The following is a 19,018-nucleotide window of genomic DNA, read 5'->3' on the forward strand; positions in this document are numbered from 1 at the left end:
TAATCGAAATGCAATAATGATTTCCATTTTGATTTCTCACAATCATAAAAAAAATTATAATCGAAGAAAAAACGATTCATGTGCTGAACAGCTCGTGTTTGCAAGTTCCTGTGTTGTGAATCATAATTATCTTCATCCACCCTGAATGCACCATGCTGCTTGCAATAAGCGTGTGACGTGTGTCACTCTCCCCTACCTGAGCGTGTTTTAAACAGTTTAATGACATCCCAGTTGGAATTTACTGTAAAACTAAAATTACAGTATTTAAATACAAGACATACTCTATTTTAGAAATATCAGTGGATCAGCATCGAGTTCCTGGAGTGATATTCCTTCAAGTAATGAATATTCACACTCAAATGTTGCAGGAACACATACAGACAGGTAATATAACAATATTCACAGGCATAAATGCTTCCTAACCTGTGGAAAAATGAGCTATAGTAATAAAATTCAAGCGCAACTTTTTTCTACTGTTTTTTTTATTTAATCTTGTAAGTGTGTATCGCCATGCATGCACTGTACTGCCACTAAGAGGCTAAAGCAGGAACATCAGGTATTTATTATTTTTACTTGTGAGTAATGTATTTTCTGGTTATTCTTTAAAATGATATTTAAAGTTGAGTCTTGGTAGTTGAAGAAATACAAAGTTTTAAAATCAATGAATACTCAGGTTTGTCAATCGTGATTTCAATATCACTTTAAAAAAACATGATGGCCTTGAGGCTTGAACATGACACCGTTACCCCTAGCCTCTTTTATTTTTTATTTTTTTTATTTGCAAATTGTTTGTTTTCAATACCAATCCAACATGGAAATAGATGAAATACTTCTCTGGAGTTACTGTAACTACAAGGGCCATTAATAAACAGCATCCACCTCCAGTAATGCTAATCTCCCCTCGATTAAAAAGCTCCAGGCCGGCCTTGGCCCGGAAAGAAAAACGCCAGGCAAACAAAAATCTTTGTGTTTCATGTCCGCCATCGATTCAAATCTTCCTCCCCCTCTTCCTCCTCTTCTTCCTCCTCCTCCATCTTGGCGTCGCAGTGCTCGCCAGGCTTCGTGGGGACCAACTGCTCCGACGAGATCAATGAGTGCTTCTCCCAGCCGTGCCAGCACGGGGGCACCTGCATTGACCTGATCAATACCTACAAATGCTCCTGTCCCCGGGGAACACAAGGTCAGAACACCCTCTCCACTTAGCCTCTTCTCTGTGTCTCTTAATTAATTACACTAACGCTTGCAGAAGGGTGGAACATTTTTTTGTACATTTTCGAAAAGTTTCAGGTAAACTTTCATGTGAAGTTAAGATGATGAATTTTGGAAACATTCCATATTGGAAACTTTAATGGATGTGCTTATTTGGCAACCAAGGTTATTATAATAGTGAATAAATTGGATTAAATTTGAAAAAACATTAAATGAAATTAAAACAAACATATATCATTTACGTTTATGCATCACGTTTATGAAACTAACTAAAATGAACTAATCATAGTAAAAATGTCCTTCATTTTTGTCTTTGTCAATTAATTTCATATATGAGTTTTTACTCCACTATTGCTGTACATCTGTAAAGAAGAAAGTCAAACAGTGGTTTGTGAATTTACGTTATTAAACAATACTTTATTTAGTGACTTTTTTTAATCTTACACTTGACAAATGCTCCATGTATTAGGAAAAAAACTAACAAAAACCGAAGCAAAGCATTTTCAAAAAAACAACTAACAAAACTGCTCTAAAAACTGAATTTTCAAAAGTCAAAATTAAATAAAAATGAAGTATAATGAAAAATCCCAAACTATTTCAACCAACACATTTGGACAATATTGCAATAATTACAGGTATATGTTCTTTATCCTCTGCAAAAAATGACTGATATTAGTGCAGATTGCTGAGTCACTTAGAGTAGTTGAGTAAAGGTCTTCTTTGTTTGTTTGTTTGTTTGAATGATTGGATTATATTGCCCCCAGGTGGCCACACACCAGCAGGAATGAATTAATCATAACGCACAGACTGTTTAATTCCTTACATTCCCACCAGGTGTCAACTGCGAGATCAACGTGGACGACTGCATGCCGCTGGCTGAGCCGCTCACCAAAGAGCCCAAGTGCTTCAATCACGGCAGGTGCGTGGACGGTGTGGGCGGCTACCACTGCCTGTGCCCGCCGGGATACGTGGGCGAGCGCTGCGAAGGCGACGTCAACGAGTGCCTCTCCAACCCGTGCGATCCGCGCGGCACGCACAGCTGCATCCAGCTGGCCAACAACTACCGCTGCGAGTGTCGTACCGGATTCACAGGTACATTTGAGTCAGTCTATGGATGGGCAAAGTAAGGTTTTGTTTTTTAGCACGGCCCACCGAGAGTTTTTACATTATCAATATGAATGATAATTTTGTGGCTTGGCGATAGGTCAGCGCTGTGACACGGTGTTCGACGGTTGCAAGGGGAAACCATGTCGCAACGGGGGGACCTGCGCTGTCGCCAGTAACACCCCGCATGGCTTCATATGCAAATGTCCTCCTGTAAGTGTGCTCACACTCGCAAAAAAAGGAAAACAGCTTTTAGTCAGTGTCAAGCCGTGTACGGTATTTTGTACCTGGGCCTTCAGTGGGCAAATACCCGACTCAATCCACCTCTTAATACCACCACAATCATATCGCAATTACAGTGTTGCCATGCATTTGCAATTAGTTATTTGCGTTGTTTATGTGCTCCTTATCTAATGTAAGTGTATTGCTTTGGTGCCATCTCTTGGCATCTCGGTGCTGAGGAACTATGTTGAGGAGCAGGGAGAGGAAGTCACCAACATTTTTTAAACTAAGAATGAACTTCTTGGATAGTGATTAATGTGAAGGGTTATCAGTTTGGTACAAACCTCTGAAATAACAAGTTTGCTCAAATCATTGCCCTTGGAACAATGCAAGTTTTTTGTTTTGTCATTTTCAAATTTACACCAGTCAAAGGGTGATATTAAAAAGAACAGCAGCATAAAATTGTTGGATGCATCTCCATGATAAGTGCAATTTATTTATTTTTTTCCAATAGGAACACCAAAAAATTAAGGACACCTCACTGGTGAGCTCATTGTCCTAGAACAAGACCGACCAAAACACTACAATTGTTATTATTATTGAATGTATAAATGAGCGCAGATTGCTACAGATGTCTTTTGCTAGTCCAACTTGGCTGGAACAAGATTTACTTGGACCAACCGTGCAGAGGATGGTCAAATTGTGATATCATCAAGGGCCAGCACTATGGCCCTGTGAGGACAAATTCAAAATAGGATTGGTTTCAAGGAACAGTGCCACTGCAAATCCAGTTGAAGTTACCTGGGGAAACAATACCCTGGGCAGATTAGATTGACATGGCAACAGATAGAAGCTAAAATCTCATCGGACCAAAAAAATCCTAACAAAGCAGTGCGGTCAATAAATAGATGAAGATGGAATGAAGAGAATAGACTAGGAAGAAATTAAATCAATTTAATGGAACAAATATTTAAAGAATTTAGGTTGTAAATATTGCTTCTAATAGAAAAGTCCTTGCTGAGGTAGGATTAGGTTTACTGACGGCCCACCACAGTTTGTCGTTAATAGTGAATCTCTTCCAAACAGGGATTCACTGGCTCCACATGTGAATACAACGCCCACGCTTGCGGCAACCTCCAGTGCCACAACGGCGGCACCTGCATCTCGGGCCAAAAAAGTCCCAAGTGTCTGTGCGCGCCCTCCTTCACCGGGCCCGAGTGCCAGTATCCTAGCGACAGCCCGTGCAAATCCAACCCCTGCTACAACTCAGGGACGTGTGAGGACACCGTCAAGGCACCGTACTACCGCTGCATCTGCTCCGCCAACTTCAACGGGCTCTGGTGCCACATCCTGGACTACAGCTCCGCCGGCGGGCCGGGCCACGACGTGGCGCCGCTGCCGCCGTCCGCGGCGGACGAGGCCTGTGAGATCCCGCAGTGCGAGGAGCGCAAGCACAACCAGGTGTGTGACGTGCTGTGCAACAACCACGCATGCGGCTGGGACAATGGCGACTGCTCGCTCAACTTCGACGACCCGTGGAAGAACTGCTCGGCCTCGCTGCAGTGTTGGCGCTACTTCAACGACGGCAAGTGTGACTCGCAGTGCGACAATGCCGGGTGCCTCTACGATGGATTTGACTGCCAGAATCTGGAAGGACAGTGCAAGTGAGTGGTCTATTGCTTCTGTTACAAAATCAGCAACCTTACTGAGTGTAATTCCACACCCCATTGGCCTGTTGAATGTAGCCCTATTCTGTTTTTTTTTTTAAGGGATATAAAGATGGAGGGAGTTCCCACAAAGAACAAAAAAAAAGGTTGAATAAGAACTGGGTGAAATTTCGGGGTGAACCCAAAATGTGCTATAGCTTTTACAGGCAGGGCTCGGGACTGTGACCAAAGTGGTCGCATTTGCGAGCTATTTTTCAGCGATTATGCTCCCAACCACACAGACACTGTACTAGACATCATGATTAAAAGTCACTCCTGTTTTTAGTCTCCCATAATTTCAGCTTTGTGCGTATGCCAGCCAACCACTTTGGACTTACATGCAGACAGCAAATTTGCTCACTGTTTCATTCAGAAAACATTTCAAGACATTGGCATGTGTTCCACGAATGTAAATTGGTTCAGGCACCCACAATCGATAAACACACTGCACTCGTGTGCATTTTTATCCAGTTGGCAATTTTGCAAAAGCAAACAACCAAACAGCTCCTGTATTGGTTGTAATGTTGAATGGAAATACCGGCAGATCTCATCATATAAATGCTTCTCGAAGCAAATGTTGTTTGTATTGGTTGCTGTGTCACACGTGTGGTTGGCGCATTTATTTGTGTTCAGTCTGTTACGTATCAAAGTACTAATGGTATCGGTTACTTGGTATCGTGAGTACGGTATTCAAGATTTGTATTGCATATAGGTCTGAAAAAAACAACATCCGCACACATCCATATCCTACATTATGACTATGAAAAATGCTCTGAAAAAGCAATAAAAGTATACTTTGGTGTATCATACATTTTAGCAAATCAATTGATTAATCCAAAGTAAATAATAGATCAAGATATACGGCTGTATATGCCTTTTTCATTTAAGGCATTCACACCGACACATCACTAGTACCCATGGTAGTTATGTTTAATTTCTGTAAAGTTACCGAGGGGGTCCTTGGAAATATTTCCCCCTTGTTCTCGTAGCCAAAAAGAACCCCTCAAACGTCTTAAACTTACCGGTAATGTTTTCTGTTCTGCAGCCCACTGTACGATCAGTATTGCAAAGACCACTACGCCGACGGCCACTGCGACCAGGGCTGCAACAACGCCAAGTGCGAATGGGACGGGTTGGATTGCGCCAAAAGCATGCCCGAGAAGCTGGCCCTGGGCCAGCTGATGGTGGTGGTCCTCATCGTGCCCGAGCAGCTCCTCAACAACTCGTTCGGCTTCCTGCGAGAGCTCAGCCGCGTCCTGCGCACCAACGTGGTGTTCCGGAGGGACTCGGAGGGCGAGACCATGGTGTACCCCTACTATGGCAACGAGCAGGAGCTGAAGAAGTACAACGTCAAGCGCTCGGCGGACACGTGGTCCGATGTGCCAGGCAAGGTGCTGAACATGGTCAGGAGGAGCGTTGATGGCACCCGGTGGACAAAGAGGGAGCTGGATTACCTGCAGATAAAAGGGTGCGAATTTTTCTTTTCGAGATTTCTGCAGAGGTGTCAGAAGTAATCACACTGCACTGAAGTAGAAGAGAGTAAATTTTGACAAAGTACGGAATAGAAAACGGGGCCCGACCGATTAATTGGCATTCGGGATTTTTATCACCATATTGAAGATGAGCAACCAACTCAATATGTTCCCTTGGCCCGATAGCTCCATCGTGCACTTGGAAGTGGACAACCGTCAGTGCGTCCAGCAGTCAAGCGAGTGCTTCCAAAGCACCACCGATGCCGCTGCCTTCCTCGGGGCGTTGGCCTCCAGCGGAAAACTGGACGTTCCCTACACCATTGAAGCAGTTTATAGTGAGTATAAATTTGAAGATTATTCTTTATTCTTGAAACATTCAAATCAAATGTATTCTTGTCGTTTTGTGACACCTGAAGCCAAGATTTATTGAGCTATATGAAAAGTTTCTGGAAAAAAAAAAAAGAAAAAGTTTAATGCTATATGACCTACATGAGCTATTTTTGAAAAAAGAAAATCATCACTCACAAGTCACAGATGACAGCTTACAATCGCGTATAAAGGTGAAAAGGAGATATCTAAAGCCCTGATGTGCCGACACTACGCACGCTAAGGTTTGGGAGCAAAAATCACATTATCACTTAAAATTAATATTCTAATTGGCTATTATATTGCAAATAGACAGTATATTTTACATTGTTAATGAAAATAGTACTTTTTAATTCAAGTCTGACAGCTGACTGCATTCTCCACACGCAACATGCTATAGTTTTTTTATACAAACAGAAAAAAAACAAAGAATATATGCAGTGTTATTCTCACTTTGGATGTCAAAAGGGTTTTGTGGCTCCCAATGTCTTTTTTTTCTGTAGTAAACAGCTGAAATGGCTCTTTGAGGAAGGTGGCCGACCTTTGGTCTAATATGTTGGCTCTATTGTAAATTTCTTGAGTGAACGTGTAAGTTGGCATTTTGCGAAAAATATTACGGAGTTCCTACACGGAACATATTTGGTAAGTGATAGCATTCTGTATTCAAACTATTGAATATCTGTGCTTCCCAAGTTACAAGTTACTGCACTGTAGGTGTGTAACTATAAATTCAGACTTGCGTTTAAAAATTAAAAATCCGCGATATAGCGGAGGCACGAACAATGAACCGCGATATAGCGGGGGAACGCTGTAATTGATGTTGAATGGGTGTAGTCGGGCCTCGGTCTGGAGACTTTCCATACATGCTCGTACAAGCACAGGTGGGACACGTGCGGGGGCGCCCACTTGAAAAAAATGGAAATATCCTCGGCACCCGCCCACCCCGGTCAGGTCCTAGCCCTGCCGCTCTTTGATTGTATATTTGTTATGCGGCCGTGAACAAATGCAGTGGCGATCAATCAATCCTTTTTCCTGGCTGGTCTTAAATCCACTGGCTTCAGGCTCCAAAATGCTTAATTGCTGCAAATCAACTCATAGCAGCTCTCCATCTCTTGCTTTTTTCTTTTTTCGTTCTTTTTTTTTTTATGTTCGTGCGCGCACGGCGCGAGACGGGCTGCTGCTGCAACCTTCACCTCGCTGGATGTAATACCAGGACTTAAGGCTTTAGGTTGGGGAGGGGAGTTTATCATTTCAAAATCGTTAGTAGAGGGGGGAAAAAAGAGAAGGGGAAAAATTGATCGGGAGTGTGCTAGAAGTTGGGAGTCTTTGTTATCTGGAAAATCCTAATAAATCCTCCGTCTTTACAGCTTAAAGCGCGTGCAGTAATTTGAAGTTCATTAATCCTACTCCCCCCGCCCCTCCTCCCTTCTTCTCTTTTTCTCTTAAAGAAGAAATGGTAAAGTTGTCTTGGTGCCCTGAATTGAAAAGGGAGTTAGGAGGGTGGTAGTGGTCTTTTTTTTCTTTTTCTTTTTTTTCTTTTTTCTTTTTTTTTTATTTTATCACGCCCCATTCTTTGCAATTGTGATTATTACAGGATAGATAGTAGAAGCAAGCGTTAGTGACGTGCACACTTTTGGTCCGTCCTCGCTCCAGTGACCATGCTGTGCCTTCTCCCACCAGGCGGCGCCGACCCGCAGCCGCCGCAGGAACTCTACCCGCTTTACCTGGTTGTGGGCAGCCTGGCCGTGCTGGCCTTAGTCGGTGTGGGCATGGTGGTCGCCCGCAAGCGCCGGCACGAGCACGGGCGCCTCTGGCTCCCCGAGGGCTTCAAGACCACCGAGCCCAGCAAGAAGAAGAGACGCGAGCCTGTCGGGGAGGATTCGGTGGGATTAAAGTAAGTTTCTTTTTGGCAGTTTTTTCGGGGTCAGGGGAAAAGCAACTTCGGACCCTTCAAATTTGGAGCGAGAGGCGAGGTTTTGCTGGATCATTGCTGATAACTGTAAAGTGCAATTACTGTGAAAATGACGTGGATGCAGAAGAGCGCTTCACTGAAATGCTGTGGAATTTCTTGAATTGTTGAAGTGTGAGACTTGAAGTAGAAATGTTTTCAACCATTCAAGAAATGTGGAAGGAGGAGGTGAATGTGTAAAGTATCTCTTAATTTGGAGATTTTATTTAGAAAAATTGTATATTTGGGGAATGTGATGGATTAAAATGTATCCAATTAACTAAATTAACTGTTTTGAAGTTGAAAAGATTTCTAATTGGTCAAGAAATGTGGGATAAAGTAGATAGTAAAATATCTATGAATATGGGAATTTATTGTGATATATGTGGAATTTGGGAAATGTGGGAATTATTGGAATGTAGAAAATAGTTCCTAAGATGACCCGAATGTGCTGAACAGTTTGAAGTTGGACTAATTTGAGTCGGGCAAGAAGGCTTTGAAAATGCGCGAGTTTAGGAAATCTCATGAATTGTTCCCTCGCCTAAATGAGGTGAACATTTTGGAGTTGGAATGGTTTCAAATGGTCAAAAAATGAGGAAGAAGGAATTAAATGTATCCGGTGGTATCTCTTAATTGATTAATTTTATTGTGAAAATGTGTGGACATTGTGAATGCGATACATACTGTAGTTCCCAAGATGTCCTGAATGAGCTGAACATTTTGAAGTTGGAATGGTTACAATCAGTAAAGAAATGTGGAAGATGGTCAATAGTAAAATATTGGGGAATTTTATAGTGAACTGTGTGCAATTTGGTGTATGTAAGGATTACTGGAATGTGGAAAATAGTTTCCAAGGTATATATAATATCTCTGAATTAGAGAGTTTTACAGTGGAAATTGGGGAATGTGAATTAATTGTTTAACATGTCGGTATCTCCTGAAGGAGATCAACACTTTGAAGTTGGAATAGCATGAATTGATCAAGATATGTGAAATAAGGAGGTATAATCAATTTAGGTGTGGAAATTTGGGATGCATTGTAGTTCTAAAATGAGTAATTTGAAGTTGGAATGTTTGCAGTCACTCAATAAATCTGGAAACGAGTAAAATGCCTCAAAAGTGGGGTGAATAACATGCTCTTCAGCATTCACACAATGATTGGCGGTTGAGTTGCGTTTTAATTGACCACCAAGGGGTGGGGTGTGGATTTGATCAATGCTTTTGTTTTGTTTTTTTGTTTTGTTTTTTGTTTTTTTTCACCATTACTGGAGCGTCACTCTGAAGATGCAATTTCACTGGAATCTTCTCCTGTTCATCACAGGCCGCTGAAAAACACCTCAGACATTTCACTCATGGACAACAGCCACAACGACTGGGGGGAAGACGAGACCTCGGAGGGAAAACGCTTCAGGGTAAGAAATCAGCAAAAAAAAAAAAAATAAATAAATAAATTATTTGAAAGTCATTTCCACAAGAATTATACCCGGTTCCTTATTATTTGTTGTATTCAAGAGTGGCAAAATTACTCTCACACTGTACTTAATTGGAAGTAGAAGTAGTAGACATCCTTTTGTAAAAAAAAAAAAAAAAAAAAAAAAAAAGAGGTTATTTTTTTCTCTAAAATTTGTGATGTTTTAGTCTAATATTTTGTTTGATTGTTTACAGTGTATTCAGGTTTTCTTCCATTATTTTTCTATTTTTACTGTAATATCTTTACTATTTTATTGTTTATTTATTTTTCTTTCCACCAATTTTTTATATAATATTTATGATTTAATATTTATCTGATATTTTTTATATATATAGACACTCATGTTTTTTTTTTTTTGTCTAATCTTTTTATTTTTTCCAATATTTGTGTTTGTTGTATCCTATATTTTGTATTAATGTCTGCTATTTTTGACACGTTTGTATTTTTTTTATCTACTATTATTTATCACTGATTGTTATCACTGCATTATTTTTGTATTTGCATCCTTACTGTATTTTGCCAGATCAAATCATCCGTAAGCAGAGTTGGCTCTGTACTTAATTAGGAGTAGAGAAAAAAAAAACACTGGTAAACATAAAAGTACTGATTCTACTTTACTTGTTTCAGCAAAAAAAAGTGCAAACTGAAAGCACAAACGTAAGATTTATTTATCTGTCAACTATATGAAAATACCTGTTTTAAAAACATGGCACATTGTAAAAAAAAATGTTTTGCAAGGTTGTACTTAATGCTCATTTTAATGTTATTCTAATTGTGATTTAATAACGCTATTGTTTTTTTTTAACCCTACTTAATGTTGTGTATTTCTCTTTCCTCTCCAGCAGTTTGACGAGCAAGCCGTCGTAGATGCAGGAGAGCGCACGGACAACCGGCAGTGGACCCAGCAGCACCTGGACGCGGCCGAACTGCGTATCCCCTCTGTGGCGCCCACACCCCCCCAGGGCGAGATTGACAGCGACTGCATGGACGTCAACGTGCGAGGGCCAGGTGGGTGACACACACCCTGTAAGGGTGGATAATCTAATGTCTAATTAGGAAGAGGAATTGTAATGTCGTATGTTGATGTTACTTATATTTATTTGTATTTATGACTTTATTAATCATATATAAATATATATTCACACACATACATATATGTATATATAATATGTATGCATATTATGTATAGGTGTGTAGTATTATATATTAGAAACAAATAATTATAAAGATATATAATTTGAGTTTTATTAGAATTGATTTGCCTTTTTAAAGCATTTTTATTTGTGTGCAGCTTCATATCTGTCTCAATGAATAAGTATTTTTTCTCAGAGTGTAATATGGTAAAGTTTGTGCAAAAAATCCACATTCATGACATCCATCCATATCCTGTACCGCTTATCCTGATTATGATTATGTATGCGTGTATATTTCAAAATTTTCATTTAACATGAAAATCATTTGGGTCTTTATTATCGCTCGTAAAAAAAAAAAAAAAAAGATAGAAGATATAATCATCCAATTAGGTTATTAATTGTTTTGCTCATGTAGGATGTCATGATATTTTTAGCCCGTTATCACATATCACACATTATGAAGAATTTTGATAAATGATCAGGCACGTGTCAAATGTAATCACATGATGCCAGCATGTGTGTGTTTTGTTCTTTCTGTCAAAGCAGAGAGCACATCACATTGCCAGTGTGTGTTTTGCGTCGGTGTGCACGTGGGATTTGTTGCAGGCGAGGGATCTTCTTCAAAGCAGCCTGCGCCTGGGGATTTGGGAAGAGGGGCGGGGGCATTGATTCCTGATCAGATTAATCATTGCGTGCCAGTAATGGGCCTCAATTTTCTAACCCAGTGATATCTAAATGTTTTTGACTGAGAAGGAGACTGAAAGGAATAGAGACATGGTAGAGTACAAAGCAAAATGTTTTTTATACATTCATAATAATAATAAGAAGAATACATTGGATTCATCAGAGGTGAGCATTTTACTGAAATTTGCCGATTCGTCATCGGTCAGCAGCCTGGGTACCCGTCCGTCATCCGTCAATCCGTCATTTTTTCAAGATGAACCAAACTGTAATCGTCGGTCAGTCTGTCAAACGTCAATCCGAGAAAAAAAAGGTACCGGTACAACTGATGGAAAATCCATCAATTCGTCCATCCATCCATCCATCCATCCATTATCTGAACTGATTTGATTAAAATGGTAAATGGAGTGCACTATGTACATCAATCATAATGTGTCGGCTTGCTGCTCAAATAGCTTTAAACGGGCGTCCGTCATTGACGGACAGATGGACTGATCCGTTGGTCATGCAATGCCCAACTCTGGGATTCATTTAGCGCTTTTTAGGACACACAAAGATGCTTTACAGTAATGGACAAACAATGGCAACAAAATCATTCAATGGCAACAATAAACAACATTTAATTTACATAGTAAGTTACTAATTTAAAAAAATCTAAAGTAAAGTTTGAAACATTGTGACATAATATACTCTGTATTTTAAAGAAACAGTACATTGAATTTTCCTTTAAAAAAGGAAATTTTCATCCAGTGGGCCGGACTTTAGACCCTCTTCTTTCCAATGAAAGCGTCAAATTCAAAAAGGTAATTTTGTAGTACGTGATGGCTAGGGCTGGCACTGTCTAATCTTTTTTAAATCAATTCCCATATCAACTATTCCGTCGAATACTCGAGGAATTGGATTTACTCTGCCGACGAAGCCCCCGGGCCAAAATTTTGTGTCGACCTATTTTTGTGGTCGGCGTATTCAACTTGGTCAACTTATTTTCCCAGCCCTACAGGCCCAATCCCCAAAAGAGAAACTAGGACAAATCAAAGTAACGGGGTTAACAACTATATCCAGCGCACTTCTTTTTTGCCCCCGCTGTTGCCGATCGATGAGCTGAGATCGACCAAATCTGCGGGATCTGTGGCCCGCGATTCCTTTTGAAGAGGGGGAAAGCCGTCCGAGTCACCGCGGCGAGCGGCCTCGCTCAGTCAGATATTGAGGTTCGCCTTTTTTCCATCCCCCACCCCGCTTCGCTTTTCTTCTGAAGCAGCGTCAAAGCCTCCATCGGAATCCGTTATTCAATTTGTTTGGTCCTCTGTTTCGATGGGCCTCTGCTTTGAAGTGTACCCAGTTGTCTTCCTTCCTCTGATGAGTCTTACACCTTTTTTTTTTTTTTTTTTTAAACCTGTCCTATTTGGCTGCTTATTCATACAAATATGGGGGATGTGTATGGCTTCTTAGGCCGGAACTGTCTTGCTGCACAGCTGGGGAGTTTGACCGGGGGTAGAGGCAGGATCGGCCCACGGATGGCGAATATCTAGTACTTCACAAAAAGCACCAGTTTGGCAAATATCAAATAATACATCAAAAACCAGGTTTCAAGCTGTTGGATTCCACTCCCAGTTCATGTTTTTTGTCAAACTAAACATTAAACAAAGAGTTACACATTTAGTTTCAACAACCTCATAGCTTTTCTTTAGGAAAGTCCATTTGGCTTAATTCCCACAAACAATACAAAACACAATTGACATGCTAATGGTTAGCAGCAGCAGTCGAGGTTCACTGGACAAGTGGCAAAGATGCTTTCTTCCAACTCATCTCCTCCTCGACATGCATACAAAGGTTTTAGAACAGTTGAGATGTATCACTTCAACATACTTGCTTGCCACCATTTCCTGTTTCGACAGGGCTTTCGTTCTTGGGGCATTTCAATAGAGTCATTTTTGAAAATGTCTGTAACATATTAGAATGTGGAAAAGTGAAGCACTGTGAATATTTGCCGGATGCGCTGAGTGTATCCGGAAATAATTCAAAGCGCTTCACATTTTGATTGTGACTCCACTCCAAATTGGGAATTGGCGAAACTGCCCTTGGTGTAACATAACGAAGCTTGCGTTTTTTCTGTCTGTTCCCATCTCAGATGGCTTCACACCACTGATGATCGCGTCCTGCAGCGGCGGCGGCCTTGAGACGGGCAACAGCGAGGAGGAGGAGGACGCCTCGGCCAATGTCATTAACGACTTCATCTACCAGGGTGCCAGCCTCCACAACCAGACGGACCGCACTGGCGAGACGGCGCTGCACCTGGCCGCCCGCTACGCCCGCTCCGACGCCGCCAAGCGGCTGCTGGAGGCCAGCGCCGACGCCAACATCCAGGATAACATGGGCAGGACCCCGCTGCACGCCGCCGTGGCGGCCGATGCCCAAGGGGTTTTCCAGGTCAGTCGGGGGGGCTCCGTCATGTTCCATCTAGTGGAGATCAAGCGTTCTCAAACCTTTTGGGTCCAGGGAGAAATTTTTCCAAGGTACTCCTCATAATCATAAATGAAACATTACTATTATCTGTAAAATACAAAGACATGTTATAAGCATTAAGACTAAAACGTACACGAATGTGAGATCTGAACATTAGGAATAAAATACAAAAATATGAGGTTGAAAATATTTGGAAAAATATACAAAATATTTTAACAAAAATACTAGATAAATAAAAGAGTTTTTTTTTTAAAGAAAAATATTTGAAAATATACTATGGTAAAAATGTGTTTAAAAATGAAAAGAGTGATTTTTTTTCAAGTAGAAACAAAAAATATGTACTAAACAATAATACAAAATCTTGGACTAAAATACAATAGCAGATTGAAAATAAACAAAATAATAGAAAATTGTTTTTAAAAAACAGTATATTATCAAAAATACCAACATATTTGAAAACAGAAATACCAAAATAAAGGAATAGGCACTCTAAAATGAAAATAATATTTCTCAAACATGTGTAATCCGTGCTTGTATTGTGACTCTATGTTTGCTGATGTGTACAACAGATTCTCATAAGAAACCGCGCCACCGACTTGGACGCCCGCATGCATGACGGCACCACCCCACTCATTTTAGCCGCCAGGCTGGCGGTGGAGGGCATGGTGGACGAGCTCATCAACTGCCATGCCGACGTCAATGCCATTGATGATTTTGGTAAAAAATCAAATGAAATACTCTGTCATTAATAACGAAAGTAAGAGTTTGTATTTATTATGTTTTGTTTGTCCTCTCAGGCAAATCAGCGTTACACTGGGCCGCTGCTGTGAATAACATGGCAGCTGCTATCGTGCTGCTCAAGAGTGGCGCCAACAAGGACATGCAGAACAACAAGGTATATAAATCTGATGCATTATTATCATGACCCAAACATAGTGCATAGCACAATGTGTATATACGTGTATACACTATATATACAATTACCAAATTATTTGACAGTACAAAATATTAGACTAAAAGTACAACAATATTAGATTCAAAACACAAATATTAGTATAGTTGTTAACCTTATTATCCATACAATAAAGAACCTTTTGAGCACAGCTTCCTGTGTCTTGTTGTGTTCACCTCAGGAGGAGACGCCGCTGTTCCTCGCAGCTCGGGAAGGAAGCTACGAGACAGCCAAAGTCCTGCTGGAGCACTTCGCCAACCGGGAGATTACGGACCACATGGACCGACTTCCCCGAGACATCGCCCAGGAGCGAATGCATCACGACATCGTCCGTCTGATGGATGAGTACAATCTGGTGCGGAGTCCGCCCATGCACGGAGGCGCCCTGGGTACCGCGTTGTCGCCCCCGCTCTGCTCGCCCAACGGCTACCTGGGCGGCATGAAGCAGCCTCCGCTTCAGGGCCAGGGCCCGGCAGGCAGCAAAAAGGCTCGCAAACCTGCCGCCAAGGTCTGCAAGGACGGCAAAGACATGAAAGTGAAAAAGAAGAACTCCCAGGATGGGAAGCCGCCCGGTAGCTTGCTGGACAGCTCGGCCGTGCTGTCCCCGGTGGATTCGCTGGAGTCGCCTCGTGGCTACGGCTCGGATGCCGCGTCCCCGCCCGTGATGACGCCCGCCGCGCTGGGTCACCTCCAAACATTGTCGGACCCGCACATGGGTGTCGGCCACATGGTCATGCCCAACAAGCAGGAGCTGGCACGGATGCAGTTCGACCCGCTCCCCCCTCGCCTCACTCACATGCACGTGTCGGGGTCTGCCGGCCAGTGCGACTGGATGTCCAGGATGCAGTTTGGCGCCATGAGGGGCAGCGGCCAGCACGGGATGATGACCGCCCCCCACAACGGGCACCCTCAGATGATGGTCTACACGGGCATTCCTGGCAACCGCCTCAATCCCATCATGCAACAGATGCAGAACCTCCAGCAACTCCAGAACCAGAACTTCATCAATGCCGACCTGAGCCCCCCGGAGCTCCAGCAGGGCGCAATGCCCATCCGCACCATCCTGTCCCAGGAGGCCCAGATAATGCCCGCCACCCTGGGCACCCAGTTTCTCACGCCGCCCTCGCAGCACAGCTACTCGGGCCCTGTGGATGGCAACACCCCCAGCCATCAGGTCCAGGTGCCAGACCACCCCTTTCTGACGCCCTCGCCGGGCTCGCCGGACCAGTGGTCCAGTTCCTCGCCGCACTCCAACATGTCAGACTGGTCAGAGGGCATCTCCAGTCCACCCACCAGCATGCCGGCCCAGATAGCACACCTCTCGGAGCAGTTCAAGTGAAAAAGGGGCCGGTCGCTTAACCAGGTTAAAAAAAAAAAGTTGTTGAGATTTACAATCTGTTTTGCAAGAGTGAACCTGGCATATTTTTGTAAAAAAAAAAAAGAAAGAAAAAGATTTTTTTAAAAAAAAAAAGAGGAATTTAGAATATTTTGTATGCTTTTATACCAGTCTTTCCCAGCATTTTATTGAGCCAAGGCATTACTTCCAAAAAAATCTGATATATTGGGATTCACGGTGAAATTTTAGGATAAACCTAAAATGCACTTTAACCTCGTGGCAGGGTCCGACATTTAAAGTGGCCCAATGACCCTGGGCTGGTATGGCACTGTGTCAGGCCACCATGTACATTACAGATTCCACAAATTGCATTGAATAAATGCGATGAAATCGACACAGTTTTGCTCTTTACACCAAATACTTTATTTTGTACTGAGATGGTATTTTCTATACGACACAGTATTTTATACTGCCTGAAAAAAACGTTAAAAAAACTAACTGTAGAGAAGTTATATTTTTCTTAAAGGCTTAAAGGATTATTTCATTTGTGTACTCCATTTGCAGCAGTAAAAAGTTCATATTTTTCTCTATAGTTAATTTGATAATTTCATTAAGTTTCATGTACATTTAATAATTTAAAAAATTAATTTAAAAAATCAATTATCCATGTTAATTGAACACATCAGAAAACCATCTTGTGTGTAAACGGACTAGGCTGCACAATGATAGACAGCTGCGCCTAATGGATGCATCTAATCCTAAAGAATGAAGCCATAACGTTTCAAGCCAACGCTATAAAATTAACCTATCAAGTGAGGTTCTACACTTGATGTGGAAGATGAAGCACTGAATGGTCTTTTTGGGCACAAAATAAACTTTGGCGAACGAGTGGCTCAGGAGGTGCAGCCACTGGTGCTCATTCGTGAGCTACATAACGCACGGTCAATCCTCTAATTAATTTTTGCTGCCTTGCGAGCATGTACAAAAGAGTGCTGCTTTGCTGCGGTGTCTCAGCCAGCGGCTTTCCCTACGAGTGATGGCGGACTCTGCTGCTTTTTTGGAAATAACTCTCCACTAACGACAGCAGGGATGGCGAAGGTTTCATCAGCTCCCAGCTCCGACTCGTTAAACATACTCGGCGCGCCGTTGGTTTTTAGTGTCATCTGGAGGTGCCCCCCCCCCCCCGTGCCCCATCTCAAACTGTAAAATGTTTTCTTAGTCCACTCCTCATGCCTGAAATGTTCACCGCACCCACATACCAGCTCTTGTCATTGTGCACAGCGGGAGTTCGACAAAACTTGCGTAAGTACCCTTTTGTGGAAATTGCGGAATAACATTCCAGTGTGCACCTTGTGGGTTGTTTCTCGTCGAACCTTCGCAAATGTTTGCGATGCATTATGGCATCGTTGTCCTTGTGTCCTTCTCGTTGTTAAATGACTGTCTATTGTCCGGCAAGTGAGTATGCATATGTATTATGTCTCGTTGGACGCAACATGGATGTACCCGTGTGTTGAAAATGTATGTAAGAGTCAATATAGAGGTATTTTTTCAGCTCTCCTACATTTTTCTAAGCTAAACTACTTAATTACCACAAATCAAGCAACATTTGTAAACTTAATGAAACATCCCTTTCAATAATTACAATATAAAGACACTAAATATTAAATAATTATTGAAATGTATAAATCTCGAATACTTGTATACGGGGCCAGCACCAGTTCTTAACAGGGTGACCAAAACTTAGCTCACTAGTTTATCAAAGGCAAATGAAGGACATGTGTAAAGTTTGCCGTGCATTTTAAGTTCATCCTGAAATTTCACCTGAAAGCCCAAATCCCGAACCTTCTGAGTAGTGTACTTTACTTTAGAAAAGTATTTGTAGTAAATCCTGTAAATAATCTTGTAAAATTGGATCATTTCCTGTGGCAAAGTCTTTGAGAATCACTTATTTTTTACTAACAAAAGCACATGCCTTTCATCCTCTATTGTTTCATTTTTATTTATTAAGGACTTTATTTAAACACAATGCCTGCCTATAGAAGTTGCTGGTAAATACTGTGTATTCTTGTTCTGGTCTTATCCCTTTTCATACATACACTGGTTATTTATTTGTTCTCATTTTGGCTCCTTTTTATATGTTATATCTTTGTTCATAAGGAAATTTGCATTCAAGGGGCATTCCACGACGAACCTCCAGTGTTATGGGCGTCTTTTTTTGTATATGTACTGTATGACTGAACAAAAGGAAAGACGATTATGTACAGTTTAAAGGCCATCTTGGAGATTGGCTGTGTTAAAACAGGCTTTATATTATAGTCCTGTGTTAATTTGACAAACTGGCCCGTTTGGCCACTGAGCCTAAGTTCTTGTGGTTAAGCAAGAGCGAGTCATTGAAGAAAAAAACCCCACTTCCCTCCAGTTAGTTTGAGCCTATGGCTGTGCTCCCCCATGTTGTAAATAGGTCACCTGTAAGCAGGATTTTGTTGAAGAAATCTGATGTCTTAAAGCATAAAATAAATTAGTGTATGTTTTAAAATGTTTGTGTTACACAATTAAATGGGTGGACATCATTACTGTTGTACACAAGCACCCTGTTACGTGGTTTGTTTTGTAAAAAGATATGACTTATAGAAATTCTGTTCCCTTTTCAGTGCGTAAAAAAAATGTTTTTCTGTATAATAAATGACACCTGTTTGTCTTAAAATTGTTGTTTTTTTAATAAACAAACAATGAATTGTATCATTTTAAATTCAGCACAGCTTTGATTAAAGGGGTCCTCTGTTTACCCATTTTTACACAAGTTGAAATATGCCAGCCTTTCACGAAGGCATTTGGGTACGTCAGTGAAAGAGTATGCAAGAATTACAGTAAATACTTGTATGGAAAACACATTTAGGCCACAAATGTAAAACGAGAACAGGATGTTAATAAGGGCTACCAGTTTTCACAACTTTA

General features: G+C 41.5%; 1 protein-coding gene across 4 annotated transcripts in view; it reads left to right on the forward strand.

Annotated features, from left to right (window-relative positions):
- LOC147147184 (neurogenic locus notch homolog protein 1-like) overlaps positions 1 to 18,816 on the forward strand; it is a 73,352-nt gene extending 54,536 nt beyond the window's left edge. For 3 of the 4 annotated variants that reach the window (XM_086029791.1, XM_086029792.1, XM_086029790.1), the window contains 13 exons: positions 1,048 to 1,180; positions 2,044 to 2,301; positions 2,414 to 2,526; positions 3,622 to 4,199; positions 5,287 to 5,709; positions 5,900 to 6,048; positions 7,760 to 7,973; positions 9,349 to 9,439; positions 10,341 to 10,506; positions 13,441 to 13,739; positions 14,345 to 14,492; positions 14,573 to 14,670; positions 14,909 to 18,816. In XM_086029791.1, the coding sequence (XP_085885917.1) occupies positions 1,048 to 1,180; positions 2,044 to 2,301; positions 2,414 to 2,526; positions 3,622 to 4,199; positions 5,287 to 5,709; positions 5,900 to 6,048; positions 7,760 to 7,973; positions 9,349 to 9,439; positions 10,341 to 10,506; positions 13,441 to 13,739; positions 14,345 to 14,492; positions 14,573 to 14,670; positions 14,909 to 16,066 (3,828 nt within the window). In that variant the 3' untranslated portion in view covers positions 16,067 to 18,816. The remainder of the gene's footprint in view (positions 1 to 1,047; positions 1,181 to 2,043; positions 2,302 to 2,413; positions 2,527 to 3,621; positions 4,200 to 5,286; positions 5,710 to 5,899; positions 6,049 to 7,759; positions 7,974 to 9,348; positions 9,440 to 10,340; positions 10,507 to 13,440; positions 13,740 to 14,344; positions 14,493 to 14,572; positions 14,671 to 14,908) is intronic. The other variant, XM_086029789.1, reaches the window with a different exon arrangement.
- The last annotated feature ends 202 nt before the right edge of the window (positions 18,817 to 19,018 follow it).

This window comes from Filicampus tigris, chromosome 5 (assembly GCF_054856515.1).
Source record: "Filicampus tigris isolate MCC_2025a chromosome 5, RoL_Ftig_1.0, whole genome shotgun sequence".
Taxonomy (NCBI): Eukaryota; Metazoa; Chordata; class Actinopteri; order Syngnathiformes; family Syngnathidae; genus Filicampus; species Filicampus tigris.